This window comes from Diceros bicornis, chromosome 34 (genome assembly GCF_020826845.1).
Source record: "Diceros bicornis minor isolate mBicDic1 chromosome 34, mDicBic1.mat.cur, whole genome shotgun sequence".
NCBI classification, from domain to species: Eukaryota; Metazoa; Chordata; class Mammalia; order Perissodactyla; family Rhinocerotidae; genus Diceros; species Diceros bicornis.
Genome location: NC_080773.1, coordinates 7126206 through 7146600, shown reverse-complemented (window position 1 = coordinate 7146600; position 20395 = coordinate 7126206). Strand labels below are relative to the sequence as shown.

The following is a 20395-nucleotide window of genomic DNA, read 5'->3' as shown; positions in this document are numbered from 1 at the left end:
CGGCATTTCCACTGTGACGATTTTCAGCAAATTCTCCCTCAAGCCCTAAATATTGATCTCCGAGACTTAAAAATAAAATTGTGATTTTCCAAAAGACTGTTTGAACTGAATGTTTAAAAAAGATGGGGAAGGGAGAGACCCTTGCCAGCTCATCACACTGCGGGTGAACTTGGCGTCTGATTCTGAGATTGTGCTACTCTCTGGACAGAGCACAGCAGTGGCAACTTCTTGGGTATCTATTAATCTTTTGAAAAGACGCTCGGGACATAGTGTCCAGCGCTGGAAGTGGGTGGGCGCTCAGCTCGGACAGTCTGAGCCTTGGGCTTGGGGAGGGGCGTCTGCAGCAGGACCTGGTCTTCAACTCCATGAGAAGGTGTGTTGCTTTGGGAAGAGTGGTGTTCTCCTCGCGCTCTGTCCTCAGCCTCCCAAGAGGTTTGGGTGTGTCTGAGCAAGTCTGGCCTAGGGGTGAGCTCCCTATGATTGTCACCTCTCAGTTACCCATCCAGGCCACCCGGGTACGTCCCATGCTGTGTGCACCCCATGCTGGCCTTGCTTTGGGGTGTGATAGTGCAGGCCAAGTTTCCAGCCTGGGCTCACCGGCTTTTGGTGCACACGAGGCTCCATTGACATAATCATTCGGATTTAATTGGCTCCAGCCGCATCTGTTACAGGGGCCCCCCAGTCACCTCGAAAGTCTCTTCCAGGTGTTCCTGGGTGTCCCCAGAGGGATTCTGACAGAAACTCACAGAGTCCTCCCACTTTCTGTGCTTCAAGTCTGCTGCCCAGGAAGCCCCACTGGGGGCACCATGTCTCTGCACCACCGTTCCCCGCCTTGTGCAGCAATGCAGCTCTGCAGGGGTGCCGCCTCTCGGTGCCCCTAAGACAGTGCAACTACACGATGTCAGGGCAGCATTGAGGTCTCTGCAGCCTTCTCTGAGCTGAAGCCAGGCTGTGCTCCAGGCAGAGGTGAGGTGAGGGCTACACTTTCTCCCCAGGGCCCCACAGCAGTGCTGCCGGGACACTACATCTCCAGAGTTCCTTGTGGAAGCAGCCCCTACAGCATTGGTCCCCAGCCTCGTCCCTGGAGTCCCAGGCTCTCTTCCCTCTGCCCTGTCAGTTTTGATAATCTGGCATAACAAACCATCCAATGTAATGGCACAAAACAGCCATTTATATAGTTCAGGATTCTGGAGGCGGGCTTGGCTGGTCTCTGCTGGACTCCTTCATAGGTGTGCTGTCAGCCGTCAGGCCAGCCTCATCTGTGTGTCTGTTGGTTGGCAGGCTGTCAAACAGGCATCTTCCACTCTGGCAGGCTAGCTAGGGCATCTTCACACGGTGGCAGGGCTCCTGAGAGTGGCAAGAGGGTAAGCCCCTGTGGGTGAGCACCTTCCAAGGCCTCTGCTTTTGCTAGTGTCTCATTATCCAGAGTCAGTCCTGCGGCCACCCCCAGATTCAAAGGGCTGGTGAAATAAACTCCACTCCTGGATGGGGGTGGCGGGGGGGGGGGGGGGGGGGGAGCTGAGCATCGCTAAGCAAGGGCATGGGCACAGCAAGCAGAAGAACCTGAGGCCAATTTTGCATCTATTACATGTCCCTAACCCCTCTCACCAACCTCCTTGCAGATTATCTTCCTACATGCAATCCACATTTACAAGCAGAACCCTGCAAGCTGAAGTCTCGGCTGGCCCGAGGCCCTCGGTGCAGCCAGGAACCCCCTCTCTGCAGCCTTCCTCACTCACTCTCATTTCCCCGCATCTCTTCAGCATCTCTGTGTTTGGCTGGACTGCCAGCCCACGTGCAGGTAGCCCAGAGCTGGCTTAAGGGGGCCAGGCAGCCCCAGGTCCCAGCCAGTCCTCTTGAAGGGAGTGAGCGCTGACCACCTGGACATGGGGTTATGGACTCACCCCTCTGTGTCAAAGTTGCTCTGTAGGTGGGCAGGGCTGAGAGTGACCTCACAGGGCATCTTGCCCACCTCCACGCCTTGGGCATAAAGGTCCTAGTCCTCTCTTGCTGTCCCTCCTTCTCACATGACCACTGAAATAAGGACGGCAGCCCTCATGAGCAGCAGCTGTGCTGAGTGGCTAATCTAGTCAACAATCCTCCAAGCTGAGACTCATTACCCTCACTTTACTGACGAGGAAGCTGGGGCTCAGAAAGGTTGGGTAACTTTCCTAGCGCCACACTGTGAGTAAACAGCAAAGCCGGGCACTGGACCTAGGCTCCTGCATCCACATTCCTAACCACGTGTCCATGCTCTCTAATAATAAGTATCATCATAAGGAAAGTGACCACTGCCACATTGGTACAGTGCTCAACTGTCCCCAGGCGCCCTGGTGGTCAAGGCCTCCTCTGCCCCTTGGAACTGCCCCATAAAGGAGACAAAGGTTGTCTCCGTCTCCACGTGGGGAAAGTGAGGACCAGAGAAGTCGGAGGACCCAGGCTTCTCATTTTGAAATCCATGCGCTTCTTTCTCCACCACACGATTTCTAATGGCCATTTTGTGCTTGGGGACAATTATTTGTCAATGATATGGAGGTAGGGCCAGAGAAGACCTTTAAAGCCTAAGAAACGAAAATTATGTATCCTCCCATGTAAACAGAAAATAAAAACCGTGAAACAAGAAACTCACACTTGTGCTGAAATGAAAATTGCTGCATTCTAGACTTTCTGCTTGCAATATTCAAGACAGTTTATTCAAGGCAAACTTTTTAAGGTTGTATGTGGAGGGAGTTGCTGGCCCCCCACTGTGTGTCATAGGGGTTTGTGCATATCTGCAGGCATCTCAACCCCAGAATGTTTGGAGACCAGGACTCGGTGAGATGCCAGTTATCCAAACCTCCCCTCCCCGACACCCTACAGAAGCCAAAAGGGACAAGACAGCCAGAGCATGGGCACGAGGCTTGGGCTTTGCGACTGGCTGCACTACCCACCAAGGGCTTTGCTGGGCAGTGAGTGAAGCCTGGAGGCCAGGTCAGTCCAAGGCTATGCCCAAGGGCAGAGGCGGTAGCAAGGGTTCTGGGCAGCAGTGTGTGGTGTGGCCTGGCTGTGTGCTCAGTACCAACCTGCCTGGCTCCTGCCTGTTTTCCAAGCCTGCCTCTCCTTCAAATGTACCGCCTGATGTCCCTCCAACACATCCCTCTTCTGCTGAGGTAGCCAAACTCAGGGGCTGTTGCTATAAGGAAACTTGATGAGTGTTGGTGTTCAGACGGGAAGGGGCTGCAGGCAGGTAGGCAGGGGGCCTCGGCAGTCACCGGGGGAGTGGCGAGGAGGCCACAGGAAGGGAGAGGCCCGGGAGAGACAAGGCACTGAGGAGGAAGAGGGGACAGGTGTAAGGTCAGAAGAGGGAGGAGTCACAGGTGACCCGTCTTGATGGTGGCATGGACAGGTTGGGTGGCCGCTGGGGACACAGTCTGTGGTGACTTCATGAAGAGCTGAAAGCATCTTCCTTCAAATGCCACCCTCACAGGACCCCACGAGAGGGCCGGTTGTGAACGTTAACGGGAACGACAGAGACGGTCAGTAACGGGGAGTGGGGAGTAGGGAGCCATCCCCCGGGGAGATTTCTCTCCAGGACACAAGCCACAGAACCAAATTCCCCTGCTCTGGGACTCTGCACTCACACTTCGGAAATTAGGAATTTCATTCATTTTTATTAAGATCTTGAAATGTGGTAACAAAGTTACACCAATGAATAGCCCAGCACAACGTAGGGAAAAAAATGCAATAAAGGTGAAAGCAATAAAAGTAGTGAGACCAGCCACTCCGCATTGGTAGACTCGGAAGAAATAAAAGTAATTATCACCTGCGCAGCCTGGCCAGCCCCCTCCGTGAGCGCGGAAGAAAGCCATTTCAGAACTTTATTTCCTGTATTGAATGTCAATAATTGGATGTATTTATACGTCTCTCTGGAAGAAAACAGCTTGTGATTTCAAGATGAGAAAACAGTCTTCCAAACAGTGGAAAACAATATATTCCCCATTTTCACACACACACAACGAGCCTGTTTCCGTGGATGTGTTTAAGGTGCTGCTGGAATGATTTGCCTTTCTGAAGTCACCGTTCCATTTCTCATCTTGAATTGCCTCGTAGACCTCGGCAAAGCACTCAGCAGGGACCCCTTCATCTGAGGCGGTGAGGGCTTCCTAGGGAGGGCCCCTTGGCTACTGCCCGCTTCTATTCTGCAGGAAGATGGATACCCAGGCAGGCCAGGCTGGGTAGCAAGGGCAGGAGGAGGATGACGTGATGTGGGGGCTCCTCTGAGGGGCTGACGGATGGTGGTGACAGCCGTGGCGTGGTCCTGGAGGAAGGAACAGGCCACACTGGCCTCAGGAGCAGGAGAAGTATGGCTGCCGCTGCTGACACAGCAAAGGCTGAAGGCTGACATCTGCCAGAACCATGATGGAGAGGCAGCCTCCTGGGCGTTTCACTTCCATCACTCTCCTTCCTTCCCCACTTGGGAAGAGGTCGGGCGGGAATACACCGCTCCTGCCCCCCATCTCATGCCCACGCTCCTCTGTTCAGTCTGTTTGGTGCTGCTTTTCTGAGCCCAGTCTTTTATTCTCAGCAAAAGCTAACAAACAGTCGCAAAATGCCGGAATGACACCCCAGGTGGGGCTGGTGTCCCATGCGGGTGACACAGAACCTCTTGCAGGCTCTTTCCAGTTCCCTCCTCCAACCCTCCTGAGACCTGGGCTCGGACTGCACCACTTTCCTGCTCAGAATCCCACCGTAACTCCCCACTCTTCACGGGAGGAAATAGCAGCACACACCCCTCTGTGTGAGGGCTCTGCAGCCCTCCCAGACGGTGGGCTCCTCGGGCATGATGCTGAGGGCCCCTCCACCTCCTCTGTCCCCAGACTCTGTCCCCGACCCCTCACAGTGTGGCCCATCACAGAGTGGCCCCATGGCAACAGCTTGGTAGCTAGAGGCAGAGCCAGCATCCAGGCCACCTCCAGTGTGGTCCCACAGAGCCCTCAGGCAGACCAGTGTCCTCGGAATGCAGCAAAAGATGGATGGCATCCACGTCACGGCTCTTTCTGGGGACTCCCCTGCAAGGCCCCAAGCGTGGCTCATGAGTCAGAGTCTGGCTGGTCGCCACCTCTGGGCCTGCCATCTCCAGGCAGCCGGCTGTCAGCAGTGTCCCAGGAGCTGCAAAAGCACGGTGGCTAGATGGAGGGGGTGGGCAGAGCAGGGAAAGCTGGCAGGATACAGTGTCACAGGGACACAGGGAGTCACAGGAGCTCCAGGGAGGAGCCTTCCAGGGACCAAGTTCCTTTTGTGGGTCTCCCGCTGGGGCAGGGCACTTCTGGAGAGTCACGATGCTCTGGTTGCTGGGCCGGCTGGGCACAGACACCTCCCAGCCACACGTAGGTCACTAAGAAGGGAGACTGTTTCAGCCAAGGGCCTGTGACCTCAGAGGTGACACCGAGTGAGGCCTGAGCGTGCTGGCTGGCGCTCTCCCTTGCTGATTTACACACTCCCGCTCCAACTCTCTAAAATCAATCTTCCCCAATTGCCTCCTGGCTCCCAGCAGCGTCCCAGGTCTGCCCTGCATGAATAACTATGCAATCTTCTCCCACTTCCAGGACCGCTTCTCCCGGAATCCCTGCCAGAGCTCTGATGGGGGGCGGGGGGGAGACAGCCCTACCAGAGCCTCTGATGAGGAAGGGTGGGGTGGGGAGCAGCCTTGCTGGAGCTCTGATGGAGAGGGGTGGGGGGGAGGGGGGAGACAGCCCTACCAGAGCCTCTGATGAGGAAGGGTGGGGTGGGGAGCAGCCTTGCTGGAGCTCTGATGGGGAGGGGTGAGGGGTGGCAGGGCATCCCTCTGTGCCAGGCTCATGTACCTGGCAGGGCAGGCCCACAGTCCAGACAGGCCTGGGTGGGCAGGAATCATGGGCAGGGCCTCCCTATTACTGCTCACAAACAAGGGTGCCCCACTCAGTTGGTAGGTGCTCTCTCCCTATTATTTTGTGGATGTTTAGGATAATTAACTTCTTTTTCATATTAATAAACACTCAGAGCTGGCAGTTGGCTTAATTTTGACATATTTCATGTCAAAAGAATTGGAGGAGAGCTGTGATTAGCTTGGGGGCAGGTTTTCCTTCCACAAGGGAGCATGAACATTCTGCTCATCCTTTGTTTTTTTTAAGTGTCACTTATTAGGGAATTGAGTGTCTTTAGCTGAAGGCAGAGCAACTGCTTAAGAGGGTGCCCCGAGTTCTTGGGGAGCCTGGGCCTAGCAGTGGTGGGTAGGGCCTGTGCCTCTGCTCTCCTCCCTGGAAACCAGCGAGAGGGCAGACAGACCCTCTCTGGGGTCCTGCCTGGAGGACAGAGACCCCAAGAGTTGCTGTGTGCAGTGGGAAAGGGGAGTAAGGACGCCGGCCCCCTCTTCATCACCTCTCCTCTGCTTTATCTGGGTCAGGGAGGCGGCAAGGGCTACCTGGAGGTGCCACCTTCCTCCTCACAGTTTTGGCCTCTTTGGCTGTGCCACAAGCTAACGGTGCCTGGATGCTTGCTCACGAAATCCTACAGCAGCCCCAAGAGGTGCGTACCGTTAGCTCCCATCTGACGGATGCGGAAACAAGGGCTGGTGCTGGGACTGGAAGCAGCCATGCGGCATCCCCCAGCCTTCTTATGGCCCAGCTTGATTCCTCCCTGTATTTAAGGGACCTGCTCTCTTCTCAGCTTTGTGGGGACACACAGCAGCTGAGTCTCCATCTCACAGCCCCTGGTGCCCTCTTAGCTCAACCATGGTGACCCACATCCTTGTCTTGACAAAGAAACAAGAAGCATCCCCAGACCCAAGCCCTCAACCAGAAGTTTCTTCCAGCTGTGAGACAGCTGGGGGCTGGGGTCAGGAGCTCCATGGGCATGTGTTGGGCCCCACCTCCTGTCCATACACATCTGCACACCCTGGTGTGGCCCAGAACTGGAGAGGCACCATCGCCCCCAGCTGTGGGCCCTCTTCCTTCACAAGCCAGTGTGGGTCACTACCCAGGGATGCGACTGCATGACTCAGCCCCTGTGTGAGCTCAGGTGAGTTACCTACCTCTCTGAGCCTCAGTTTCCTCATCTGTAAAATGGCATTAAGGACAGAGTCTACCTCACAGGGCTGTTGTGAGGATTCAATGAGCTAACATTTGTAAAGTATTGGGGCACAGTAAGTGCTCCGTACCTCTTGGCAATAGTAGTAGTATTATTCCAAGGCACACGCAGCACAGGGAGCTCCCCAAAACATCTGCTTCCCATCCCTCTCCCTGGCCCCCACCCCCCAACTCTCTGGAGGACCCTGCACCCAACACCAGTGCCCGCAGGGCAGAGGGGGATGCTCTCTGGTAGATTCTCCCTCCTGAACTGCGCCCTCCATGTGCCCATTTCTCCCCAGCCCACTTGACTGGCCTCTCTGCCTCCAAGTCCTTCCCCATCCTGCAGCTGAGGAAGCTTGGAAAGGTTTTAGCAGACCTAACTCCCTAGCTCCATATTCAAGTCCCTGCAGGATCTGACCCTTGCTTACTCCGAGGCCACACCTCTCACACCCAAACCCCCTCTCCTGGACACTGAACTATTTGGGTTACTCCAACTGCCCCGGCCTGTGCTCAAGCCATTTTCCTTCTTAAGCAACAGCTGTCACCCTCCCTGGATTGAGTCAGAGTCGCTCTCTCCCATGGTGTCCATCTCCAGACGGTCTGGGACGCCAGGTAGGGAGCGGAAGCAGAATCAAGACCTCCACTGCCTCGGGTCACTCCCTCCTATTCTCGAAAGGCCTCTGCCCGCGCCCCCCAGGCCCCGCCCCTCGCCTGCAGCCAGCAGCCGGCGAGCAGACAGATCCTCGCTCCCTCAGGGCTCCGTCCCTCCGGGTCCCGCGGCGCCCGGCGCTGGGGGGGCGGGGCAGGGAGCCGGCCCCGCCCAGGCCCCGCCCAGGCCCCGCCGCCCGCAGTGGGACCCGGCGGGGCCTCGCTGACGCCGCGCTTCACGTGACGCTGAGCGGGGCGAGCATGGCGGTGGCCGCCGGGTGAGTGCTGCTCCGGTCCCCGTCCCTGGCTCTGGCCCTGGCCCTGGCCCGGCGGCGCGGAGAAGGGCCTGGGCCTCCGGGCTGGACGGTGGGCGACAGCCCCCGCCGCCGGGCCGCGTGCCCGCCCGGCGCTGTGTGGACGCGGACAGCGTGCTCCGAGTCGGGGCCGCGCTGTGCCTGCAGCTCCCCGCGCCGCTGCCCACGGGTCGTCGGGGCCGCCCTGGCGCCCAGGCCCCCCGCGCGTGGGGCGGGCCCACCCTGCGGCCCGGGTGGGGTCTCGGGTGGACACGCGTGTTCACGGCCGCGAACCTCGGACGGGAAGGCGGCGTTGCCAGCGCGCCAGGGACCCGGCCCTCCCCGGAGGCAGCGGTGTTTGCGATGGGTTTGGACTCACCTCCCCAGCGGGCATTCCCCACTTCCTTCAGGGCCCAGATGTTACCTCCTCCGAGAAGCCTTCCCTAAGCACCTATGCTACTTTTTGTCGCACTTATCACCACCTGGGAATCTGTATAGGACATTGATTTTTACTTGTTTCTTGTCTTCTCCCATTTAGAATGTAAGGGCGGGCCTTTCTCTGGCTCACCCCTGGGCCTCACTTGTGCGGTGTCTTGCACACAGTAGGTGCTCCATAAATGCTACTGCATGAAAGCATGAGTGAATGGTCTTAGTGGGAGGAAGTGTGGAAAGATGGGCCCACTGAAGCGTTGGGGAGAGTGTAACAGATGAGGGAACATTGGGCACAGGTTGAGAGAGAAATGTTGAGAGTTCAGAGTGCTCTGGGGACAGGGGCATGGGGTGCACGCGGTGCTGGAGCGTATGGTGCCCCAGGTGGCTTCTCCAGACTTTGTCCTGAGGGGCTGGAGTGTTAATCTGCTCATATCTGCTCTTTAGACTGTCACTCCCCTGGGCTGTGTGTGAGTTCAGGGGGAGGCCTGATCCTGAAAGGCGTGTGGGCCTAGTGGTGCTGGGGCTTGAAGGGGTGGTGGTACAGATGCCAGGCTGGGAACTGAGGTCGGAATGGGGGAACTGGTGGACTGAATACATCTGTCTTTTTGGGAGGTGGGTAGAATGGCAACAGAAAATGGCCCCCTCAGTTGGCCCCCAGGGTTGGGAGAGCTTAGGACACACCAATCAGACATTGAGTGGGCACCTGCTGTATTCCAGGACCAGTGCTAGGCCTACCTTTAGGTGTTCATGGGGCAGACGGACACATGGGACTCTGTCATCCGTCTGTCTGCCCCTAGTCTTGGTGTGTGCCATGGAGAGGCAGGGGCTCTGAGCTCAGGGGAGAGTGTGGGTAGGCTTCACTCACCGGATGGCATTTGTGCGGGTCCTCGAGCACCCCTCAGACACAGAACTGTGTGTGTGAAGTCCCAGATGAGTGTCAGGGATCCCAGGATCAGTCCTTGAACCCAGCCTGTGACCCCGTCTTAATGAACAGAGTGACCAGTAGGTATAGGCCGGTGCCCGGATGTGGGTCTGTTACGCCTGTATCTGGGCCAGCCACGTGGTCACAGGGAGTTCCAGGGGCTGCGTTTGGGTTCAGGGCTTCATGCTGGCCTGAGGCCTGTGCTCCCCTGAAGGTACAGAGAAGCCAGGCTGGTGATTGGATGGGGGTGAGCCTGGAGCTGGCTGAATCCTGGAAAGAGGGCTCTTACGGCAAAGCTGATTCTCTGGGCCATGGGTGGGGTGAGCAAGGGGGTAAAATGAGTGACAGCGGTCTTGGAGGGGTGCACTGTTTTAAGGGAGACCTGACAGATGCAGGGAGCTTGACAGGATCTCCTTGGCAAGGGCCATCCCAGGCCAGTATGGGGCTGCCCTGTCTGACACTTTGAGCCTGAGGTCAAGCCCCAGCAGCTTCCTTAAGGGGAGGAGGCTTCTAGTGTGTTTCCAGCAAAGCTTGGTGCCCAGCTACACACACAGGACAGATCAGGGTGTCAAGTGTAATGAGGCCCTGCACCATCAAGTCATGGCCACGGGCTCCCTGGGAGTCAGATATGATTGCCTGTAGAGTCCTCCCAGAGCCCGGGCCAGCGGTGGCTACGAGAGTCCCGGGTGACTGGAATGTGCTCCGTGTAATTTGGGAAGCAGTGGATGCCCTAAGCTAGCATCTCAGATTCGGCTAGAAACTCAAGATTCTCCTCTGGGGAGTGTTTCAGGGTTGATCTTGCTCTGTCCTGCCAGCCTGGGCAGGGACTTCAAGTTTGAGACAAAGGGTCCCACAGCCCCTAGAGGTTCTGTTCTGAGGTCACCTCCAGCCTCCTGTCCCATGGCACTTGGTGGGAAGGAGCCCTGCCTTCTTGAACTTTCCATGGGTGAGACTTCCCTGCTGCCCCTAGACTTGCCTGCGTCTGTTCCCCCTCATGGCTTTTTCCTTTCTCCTCTTCACTTTGCCCACTCACCTGCTGGCCCCGGAGTCCCCGTGTCCTCTGACATAATTGTTTGCAGACCCAGCTTAGGTGTTCCTCCTAGAAGCCTTTCCCAGTCCCCTTCCCGCCTGGCCTCCAGTAAAGACTGCCTGCTCAGAACTCTGGAGAATCCCAGTTCTTCCCACCAGCAGCACACTTTTCCATGTCTGCACTCCTGCCCGTCGTGGTTGGGAGAGGGTTTGCTTCCCTGCATGCCTCTGCTGGCATCCTTGGAGCCCGGGGACTGGGGATCGGTTCAGTTTGTGTCTTCAGGGCCAGCCTGTGGCCGCCCTTTGCTCGTGACATGGTGATGAATGAATATAAGGGGGATGTAAATCCCCCTTATAGAGTAATCTAAATGAGAATAATCTAATTTAGAGTAATTACTAATTTAGAATAATCTAAATTAGTCCAACATTCCATCCCGCTTTCCGTGATTGAGGAAAGGAGTAGTGGGTGGGAGGGGGCACAGAATTCTGAGTAGGGTGAAGAAAAATCTTTAATGCTTTAACCGAGTGGCCCCCAGGGAGCCGCTGTCCCCAGAGAAGCAGCAGGTAAGCTGCCCTGGATATGTACCTGTTGGGTCATAGGTCAGGCTGGAGTCAGCATTCTTCTGGAGAGAAAGTATGTGGAGGAGTCAGGTTTTGGATCAGAGCCTGTTTCCCCACCTCATGTGAACCTTGTGCTCCTAGAGCAGAGGTGCCAGGCTGACCCTGGGGCTGGGGTAGGGGTGGATCTGCAGGAGGCAGGCTGGCAGCTGAGTGCCCCTTTGCCCTCCCTGGGCCTGGTCCTGACTCCACACAGCCCTCTGCGTCCCTGTGTGTGCTCAGCCCCCTCACCGTCCTCGGGAGAGGAGGAGGCGGAGTGGGAGATGCTGACCAGCAGCTGCGAGGCCCTCTCCAGCCAGGGTGAGCAGACTGGGAGAGGGTGAGGAAGCAGGCCGGTCCTTGGCTGGCCTCTCTTGCCGGAAGTGTGGCCCCCTCCAGAAGTGGCTTCACGTTCCAGAGCAGGGATCTTGTCCTTGTCTGTGCCATGGACCCCATGGGCATCAATGAGACCTTTGTACCCTTCTCCCCATGGTATTTTAAAATGCATGAAATAAAATACAGATGATTACAAGGAAAACCAATTATGTTGAAATGCAGTTATGAAAATGTTAAAAAATAAATTTGTGATATAGTAATATGTGCTTCTTCACTAACACATTAAGTATTAAAGCTAGCAGCAGGTGTAAAACCATCTTAATTCTGAAGTAGTGATGAGCAGAAGTTGCGTTTTGAGATACTGCGGCAGCAGTAATGTGATATGAAAATACGTGTGCTTTCTGTTGGACGATTCGCACACACACTGCTGATGCTGCTGTAGCTAGTTGCTTACATTAGTAATTGAAGAAAATGTAAATTTAAGAAGTTAGAGAAAACAAAGTTACATTTTTTCCCCATCCAAGTAGATGGAGTCCCTAAATTCTCTGTGTGAATCCCCAGGGGTCCACAGGCCTTGGGAGAGAACCTCGCAGGGGACCATTGAGGGCAGAGGAGAGGGTGGCTCAGTTCTGATTTGGGGGGAAAGGGACAGGTTGCTGGAGCAGTGGCATCACACCTTCCCTTGGGGCTGGCCCCACTCGTGGTCACTCTGTTTGTGGCCTTGGCCGCTTATGAGGCCTGGGTGGTTGTCGGGGCGGCCGGCCCGTGGAGGCCAGACCTGGTACTGTGGGTCTCTGACGCCCTGGAGCCGTTGTCCACCAGTCCCTGCTGTTCTCCCGGGCGTTGCCTGTGTGCTCAGCTGCCCGCACTAAAGCGTGCCTTGTTTACACTGGGCCTCGGGGACGACCTGGCTTTGGCCTTGGACGTTCTGGGTGCCAGTTAGCGGAAGCTCCAGCAGAAGCTGGCACAGATGTTTTATTAGTGCTGCTTTTGCTGAACTTGCAGGGAGAAGTCACCCACCGTGGCTCTGGGTCCAGCAGTCTCTTTCAGGGTTTGGTTTATGCCACGAGAAATCAGAGGGCACGTCTCTATAAACCTGGATTCGGGCGCTCTGCAGTGATGAATGACCACCCCACATCGGCCTGCCGGGTGGCCCAGGCTGGGCTGCCCTTCTCTGTTCTGGCTGAGCCCCATGCAGGGTTAGCTAGGATTGTAGATTTTCTTCGCAGTGGCAGCTGACTGGTCACAGAGAGGGTGCCTTGTTCAGTTTCCTGTGCTTATCTGGGCAGCGTGGCCCTTGGTCCAGAAGGGCCCAGTCTGAGTGTCCTGAGGGATTTAGTCCTGTCAGAAGGTTCTGGACAAGAGGAGGCCCAGCCCTTCGGAGAGCCTTCCAGGTGCGGGCGTGGTGGAGACCAGGTAGAGCTGGTGCTTGTGTGTTGAAGGAGGGCGGCCGGGCAGAGGGCGAGGATGGTGGGATGAGGTGAGCAGGGCTGGGCTCTGCTGGCTGGGGGGCCAAGGTGGGCACTTTCAGCCAGTTGTGCTGTTGAGTCCACGCGGATCGGGGCAACCTCGGCCGAGGCCTTCTGCAGCCGTGCCTCGGTGTCGTTCCCTCTGTGCTGCTGAGGAGTCTGTGGAGACGAGGTTCTTCTCTGTGCCCACCCCCTCTCGTGGGCTGTGCTGAGTGAGGGAAGGAGTGGGGGGCCGTGGGGCACCCTGTGCAGGGGTGCTGGCGGCTGCACTTTCAGTTCCTGATAGCGTGGCCAGCTGGGATGCCGGCGTGTTTGCACGCTGTCGCCTCTGCCCCTTCATCCTTATAGTGGCCCGGCTTAGAGGAAGCCCTGGCCTCTTGTGTCCGCCCTCCTGGCGGGCGACTGAGGGCCTGGGCCTGGGGAGGAGGGGGGACTTCCAGTCCTGACAGCGTGTGTGGGGTGTGCACGACCCTCCACCCTTCCTGGCCAGGCCGGGGCCCGAGGGTTCTTCCTGTCCTGCTGGGGCTGATGCGGCAACTTCTGCCCTGCACAGTTGTGTGTGGCCCACGTTGTGGCAGCTGTTCACTCAGCAAATATTTATTGAGCACTTGCAGGGTGGCAGGCAGGGTGACCAGAGCAGAGCCAGGTCTCTGTCATCAGGGGGTTCCATTCCAGTGGGTGGAGGCGGACTCACCAGTGAGCTCCAGCAAACACCCTGCATTTATGTTAACAGGTGAATGTATCCCTTCAGCCAGGGACCTGCCTGAGCCGGTAGTTCACTCACAGGGGTGACTGAAGAGTTAATGCAGGGTCGGTTTACAGAGCTGTGGGCAGGGTCCGGGAGCTGGGAGAGGAGAGGGGGGAAGCTGGTCAGGAACCAGCGGGGCTGTGCCATGGCCCGGGTGGAGGGACTACCCGCCATGGGCCATCGTAGCTCCAGGGTCCCGCATGGAGGGAGCCGGGGAGTGGATTCTCCGTCCTCCTCCCTCTTCTCCTCCCGCTCCTGCCCCCTCCAGTCTCCTGGGGGGCCTCCCACTGGCTAGCCCCCCTAGAGGCCAGAGGCAGGGAGCATGCTGCTAGAGTTCTTGTAGGCCAGCCCCGGGCAGAGCAGGGGAGAGCAGATCCAGAGGGTGAGTGGAGGAAACCCAGCCCTGTGCTAAGTGGGGCATGGGCAGGGGAGAGAGCTGCAGGTTTAAGAGGGAAGCCAGGAGGGCCACCCAGAGCAGCTGCCATTGGAGCCAAGATGTGCAGGAGGTGTCACCTGCTTGTGTGTCCCTGGCCAGGTGAGCGTGTGAGGTTCCCGAGGCCTCTCCATGCCGCATGCTGTGAGGGAAGGGTCCATCTGCCCTGCTGTCACTGCAGTCCGGGCAGGGTCCTCTCTTGTGTCAGCTCAGGCTGTCCCTGCCCTCCTCTATTTCCATGCCCACTCGCTCCCGCTGGCCAGAGAGCACCTGCCTAACTCCTCCTGTACCCCCTGGGCTTGCCCACCCACCTTCCTAGCCCAGCTCACTGCTGAGACTGCCCTTCCTTCCTCCTTTAGTCCTTCATTCTGCCCCTAATCATTCATTCTGCCCTCTTTTAGGCGCCGGGAAGGAGGCAAGGGCCCTGCCTACCGGAGCTTACATTTTACCTGGGGAGACAGGCGAGGAAATAGATACTGTTAGGCAGTGATGCATGCTCTAGAGAGGAATGAAGGGAGAAGGGGATAAGGTTTGGATGGGGATATGGAAAAGCTTCTGGGAAGAGGGGGGCATTTCTGCAGAGGCCTGGATAAAGCGAGAACTGGAGCCATGTGGGGACTGGGAGAAGAACACCCCCAGAGGGAACAGCAGTGGCCAAGGCCCTGAGTGGGAGCGTTCTCAGTGCTCAGGGTAGAGCAGCGAAGAGCGAGAAGGCCTGTCCATTCTTGGGGGGCTGGACCCCTTAGCACCTCGTGGCTGGGGAGTAAGCCTGCACTTTGTTCAAGTTCACTAGGAAGTCGGAGGGGTGAGCAGGGCAATGCCTGCTCGGATTTGCATTTGTAAAGGGTCCCTCCAGGTGGGTGCCCACAGGCTGCCGGGGAGGCTGGGACTGAGAGAGCAGTGACCAGGTCCCTGCAGGTGTCCAGGCAGGAGGTGCGGAGGGAGGTGGGGATGAGCCACGCTGGGGAGGAAGGGGTCAGGTGCTGGCTGAGTGTTGAAGGGAGGGGAGACAGGCTTTGCTGGTGGGTTGGAGATGGAATGAGAGAGAGTTGAGGATGGCCCTGGCCACTGAGAGGGCAGAGCAGCCTTTCTGTGAAGTGAGGGGGTGGGGAGGGGTGGGTTTGGTGGAGCAGAAGAGGGCAGGCCGTTTGGAAAGGGGTGCCAGGTGGCAGTGGCATTTGTGAATTTGGAAGGGATGTCATGGGCCTGTGGGGGTCCGTGGTACTTAAAGCCGAGGGCACGGGTGGGCTTGGCTGTGCTGGGGGAGGGAGTGCAGTTAGGTTAGAGGTCCGGGACCCAGCCCTGGGGCTCCAGCGTGGTGGTCAGCTGAGGAGGGAGGGAGACCGAGGGTAGGAGAGCCTGGAGGGGCTGGTGCTGGGCAGGGTTTCAGCAGAGAGTGGCTCCCAGTGTCCTGGGCACCAAGAGGCCCATTGAGGCCTGGGAACCCATCTGCCTGGGGTCATTGTGGCCCGGCAGGGGCTGCAGTGTGGGAGGGGGTGGGCCAGGGCCTGATGGGGTGGATGGAGGAGAGCATGGGTGGCCAGGACATGGGGGCGGTGTGCTTGGGTGACCCTTCAGAGGATATTTACCACAAAGGGGAGAGGGAGATAGGCTGCTGGAGGGCATGAAAGGGGCCAAGGGAAGTGTTTTTCTTTTTTTTTTTGTTAAGACGGGCGAGGTTCCTGTACGTCTGGATGCTGGGAATGATCCTACAGGGGGAAAATGGATGCTGAATAGGCATGAGGGGGGCAGGCCACGCCTAGGCGGAGGAGAATTCCCAGTGGGAGCAGCTGGGTGGAGGGTCCAGGGGCAGGTGGGGTCTGGGGAGTGGGTGCCAGGAGGATCAGCTGTGTTTTCTCGGTGAAAAGGAAAGCCAGTGTGGGGGTGATGAGAGATGCCCACCTGCCCCACCCAGCGCAGCCCGGCCTCCCATGAGCTCTCAGCAGCTGTCCCTTGCTGGCTGCTCTCCTCAAGGTTAGCACCCCTGGGGCTGCCACTCACAGGGCCATGTCGCCATGGTTCCCCTTCAGTCACTCAGCACATACTCGTTGGGCTCTGCTCAGGGCCTGGCCTGATGCTGGGTGCCCTGGTGTGTGTGTGTGTGTGTTGGGGACCGGTGGGGGTCCCGTCCCAGCTGAGGAACAACCAGCCCAGGCTGTGGGGTCCGTGACTCGCAGAGAAGATGGCAGCCTGCGGGCTCGTGGGCAGGGACTGAGTGTTGTCTGGGCCAGATCACGTGTTTCTCGCATGGACGTTCCTTGAGGGTGGGAGTTGAGTGGGTGTGTCTTCAAACCATTGCAGGCTTTCCCTCCAGGGGTCTCACCTGCCCTCTGGTTAAACAGCCCCAGCTGTCCTGTCCCCATTTGTGGTCCAGTGCTCGGGGACAGCAGGGGACGGTGTGGTTGACAAGCCGCTGTGGTCCTCAGGCGGCCCAGTGAGGGGCTGTTTCTGAGTCACAGGCAGGTCGAGCTTGGACTAGCTTGCCACGTGCTGATGGGGGTCCCATGGCAGGCTTGGCCCTCAGTCGCCTGAGACCACGGGTGGGAGACGTGCTTGGCGGTGCTGACAGGCCTGTGTGGCATTGTGTGCTCGTGTCTTTGCAGACCTTCGTTTTGGCTGGGGAACGAGACCCTGAAGGTGCCACTGGCGCTCTTTGCGCTGAACAGGCGGCGCCTGTGTGAGCGCCTGCAGAAGAACCCGGCCGTGCAGGCCCGCTCTGTCGTGCTGCTGCAGGGCGGGGAGCAGACCCAGCGCTACTGCACCGACACCGACGTCCTCTTCCGCCAGGTGAGCCCTCCAGCAGCTTCCTGCACCCCCGACTCCGAGCTGACACTGGGCCTCCTGTGGGCCTGTCCCCCCTCCTCCAGCACTGGGCCTGGTGAATGTGGAGCAGCTTTGTCCCCGTCCCCTAGGGGGCCCTGGAGAGGCCCTCTGAAAGCAGACCGGGGCCTGGGAGCCCAGGGAGCCAGCATTCCAGGAGGCAGAGCTATCACCAGCCAGCTTCAGCTCTCTCAGGTCAGAGTACAGAAAGATGATATTCCTGGGGGAGCAAGCAAGCAAGGCTTCATGGAGGAGGCAGCATTTGGTGTGGGCCCTGAAGGCTAGGGTGAATTCTGACAGGTAGAGCTGGGGGGAGGTGGGTGTTCCAGGTGGGAGGATGGTATCCACAGGAATGAATGAGCAGAGGGTGGACTGGGCAGCTTTCCCTGGCTGGCGAGAGGTGCAGAATGGGAGGGCTGAGTTCAGAGTCTGCCTGCAACAAGAGGACGGGGGTGCAGAGGTCTGGGAGACGGCGTGTGGCTGGGCAGCTCATCTGAGCAGGTGCTGAGCAGGAGTCAGAGGCCAGGGCTTTTGTCCCAGCTTGGCCAGTGCTGATCCTGTGATCCTCACTGGGCCTCGGCCTTGGTTTGCTCCCTTGGGAAGTGGTCCAGGGGCCCTCTGAGGTTTTGGAACCCTGTGGGGTATGGGCCGCCCAGCTGTAGGAAGCCAGCCTGGATGTGGTGGCCTTGCCTGAGAAACGCTGGCATCACTCAGTTCCCAGGAACAGGAGCAAGGACACCTGACAGGAGGGCTCACCCAAAAGTCAGGGAGACCCTGAGCTGGCCCCACTCTCGTTGATCCTAGCATTGTACCCACTTTACAGATGAGGAAACCGAGGCTCAGAGGGGAAAGGACTTCGCAGAGCTGGAGTTGGAATTAATTAGAACCCCATCTCCCGACTCCAAGTCTGGTGGTCTCTTCTCCCTACCAAGCCCAGAGCTGGGGCCGGACGCAGCGGGACCCAGAACCTCCCTGGGGGCAGGCAGAGCCTAGGGCCATGGCCATCCAGCATCCAGGTCAGGGAGGAGGCAGGGGATCGTGAAGGGGAGCTGAGTGTGGAGAGGAGGGGACAAGGCATGACCTCCCCAGCTGGGCTGTCCGCCCCACAGGGCACAGACTGGCCGAGATCTGCCGCTGACGGTGATTGCGCAGGGTTTCTTACTAAAGGCACCTTCTGCTGGCAGGCTTCCCTTCACCACGTAGTTCTGCCAGCCTCAAGCCTGCAGTCTTCTGGTTGCTGGAGACATGGAGGTCTAAATAAATTTTTTCTGACTAATCTTGGTGCTTCTTGAGGTTTATGTATTCTGTGGATTAAAAACCGATCTCTTGAATTCAGCTGTTGGCTCCCTTACTGATGTTATGCAAGGTTAATTTTAGAAGAAATCTTTCTCCACTTAATACCTTTATAGTGTTATTTTAGCTCAGTGTTTATTGCTAGACACTGAAGTCATCAGTTCCCTGGGGGTGGGAGAAGGAAGAAAGAAATCCTAAATGGAGGAATCCATTTCCAGGCCGACGTTGGCCTGGGTGTCTGGGTGGCATCTCGCCTGCCTGGGGGCAGTGGGGGTGGCAGAGAGGTGTGGGCAGGGCTGAGCCGGACCTGTGGTGCCGGTGGGCGCCCGTGTCTTGGTGTGACCTGTCAGAGGCCGTAGGGGTGTGGCTGGTGAGGTGGGGGTGCAGGCGGGGCTGGGGCATCATCAGAGGAGCCAGCCAGACTGCCCCGTGCCGGATCCTGGAAGGACAAGGTGGGCAGCCTGCAGCTGGAGCGAGGAGCAGAGTGCCGAGGTGGAGGGGTGTGTGAGGCCGGGGGTCAGTCTCTGAGGACGGTGGGCCTGAGCTGACTCTCTGAGATCGGGAAGGAAGGCACGCGGCCCGCTGCCCCATCTGCCTCCCTGTGTCTCATGCTTCTGTCCTGCTGACTGGGTGACCGGGGTCCTTGTTCCCGCCACAGGAGTCCTTCTTTCACTGGGCATTTGGCGTTACCGAGCCAGACTGCTACGGCGCGATCGACGTCGACACCGGGAAGTCGACCCTGTTTGTGCCCAGGCTTCCTGCCAGCCATGCCACCTGGTTGGGAAAGTAAGGAGCAGTCCGGGCGGTGTGACGGTGCCTGCTGACCTCTGGCCGGCAGGCGGGTGCGGGGCTGGCTCGTGGGTGGCAAGGAGGGAAAGCATAGCAGGAGGGAGGGTTGTGTTCAGGCCCCTTGATGGCCTGCTCTGGGCCAGAGCCCTGCACCCTTGGTTGGGAAGGGGCGCCAGCTGGAGCCCCAGGCTGTGGTCATGTTTGTGTGGAGGTATTGTTTATTAATCTTGACGTCCTGGATGCCCAGCTTTGTTAAAATGCCTGAGGCTGTGGCCCCCGTGGACTGTCACTCCTGCATGGCATCCACAGGAGGTGGCTACACCTTGGGTGTGGCGGGGGTTGGTTGGGGCAGGGAGGGCAGCCCGGGGCCCTTCTTGGAGGCCCGTCACTAACGTGCAGGGCGCTACTGGATGCCTGCTGTGTGCCCACCTCGGGCTGAGCTATGTGGAGCCATAGATGTGGGCCCTGGCTCCGTCGGCTCACCTGTGAGAGAGGCAGGGCGGTGGCTCCAGGGTTGTGCTGTGTGAGAAGAGCTGGCCCAGAGGCCCCTCCCCCATTGTCCACAGCGCCCGCCAGTTCTGGGGCCCTCGGCCGTGTCCACCCCTCCTGGGAGCCGTTCCTGCCTGCTCAGAGCCGCTGAGGCGGAGCTGTGCTTAACCGGGGACGCTTGAGGCGATCAGAGGATCCGGCTAAATGCTCGCCACCTTCCGGGGTGTCATTTCTGCCTGGAGAGTGATTATTCTGGGCTGATGCATAAATTGCAGCCTTCGCTGCCTCGTGTCCCAAGTGCTCATTACTGGGGGTGCAGGCGAATCTGTGGCTGGTTTGAATGACGAGGCTGCTGCAGGGACACCTCCCTGAGCCGAGGGCCAGGGCGGGGCCTCCGCGCTTTCTCTGCTTCATGCATCGTCCTCCCCCACCAGCCCTTCGGTGCACACTCCACAGCCTCTTTTGTGAGCCTGGTGTGTACCTCCTCTGCCGTCTTGGGGTGAGGACTTCAGGCTCCCAAGTTGGCAACAGTTCTGCTCTGAGGCTGCTGGGCAGGATCCCTGGCCCTGGGCCTTCGGCTTCACTGTGAAGACTCGGCTTCAAGCAGAATCGGCAGCAGAAGAGAAGCAGGCCGTGCTTCCCCTGGCGGGCTGGTTTCCTGGCCCTGGGGAGGAAGGGCGGAGGGTGGACATGCCCCATGCAGCCGGCCTTTGGGGTGGGTGGCTGGGCTGCCACTAAGGTCCTGGCCCTCTCAGAGGCCCCTGGGGCAGACGGCATAAACTTTTTCCTACTGCGTAATGAGCAGGTTTCCACTGGCCTTCATGCCTGGGTTAGCAAGGGCGCTGGAAGGTTGTGCTGCCTCCTTCCCAGAGGGAGGACGGGGCATTGGGCATGGCTGAGCCGGGGTACAGAGAGCCCTCAGAGGCTCCGCTCTGCCCCAGGCCTGGGTGGGGATGCGGAGGGGGTCCTGGGGAGGAGGCCGGCCAGGGTAGATGTGTGCTCTGTCCTCTGG

The 20395-nt window shown here is 58.5% G+C and overlaps 1 protein-coding gene across 5 annotated transcripts in view; it reads left to right on the top strand.

Annotated features, from left to right (window-relative positions):
• Positions 1 to 7950: 7950 nt before the first annotated feature.
• PEPD (peptidase D) overlaps positions 7951 to 20395 on the top strand; it is a 117729-nt gene continuing 105284 nt past the window's right edge. For 3 of the 5 annotated variants that reach the window (XR_009216675.1, XM_058529099.1, XM_058529097.1), the window contains exons 1-3: positions 15872 to 15966; positions 16596 to 16779; positions 18764 to 18891. Coding sequence is in view for 4 of the 5 variants with exons in the window: in XM_058529099.1 (XP_058385082.1) it covers positions 15887 to 15966; positions 16596 to 16779; positions 18764 to 18891 (392 nt within the window). In the remaining variant the exon portion in view is untranslated. Of the gene's footprint in view, positions 8012 to 15871; positions 15967 to 16595; positions 16780 to 18763; positions 18892 to 20395 lie in introns of those variants that run through there. The other 2 variants (XM_058529101.1, XM_058529098.1) reach the window with 1 other exon arrangement.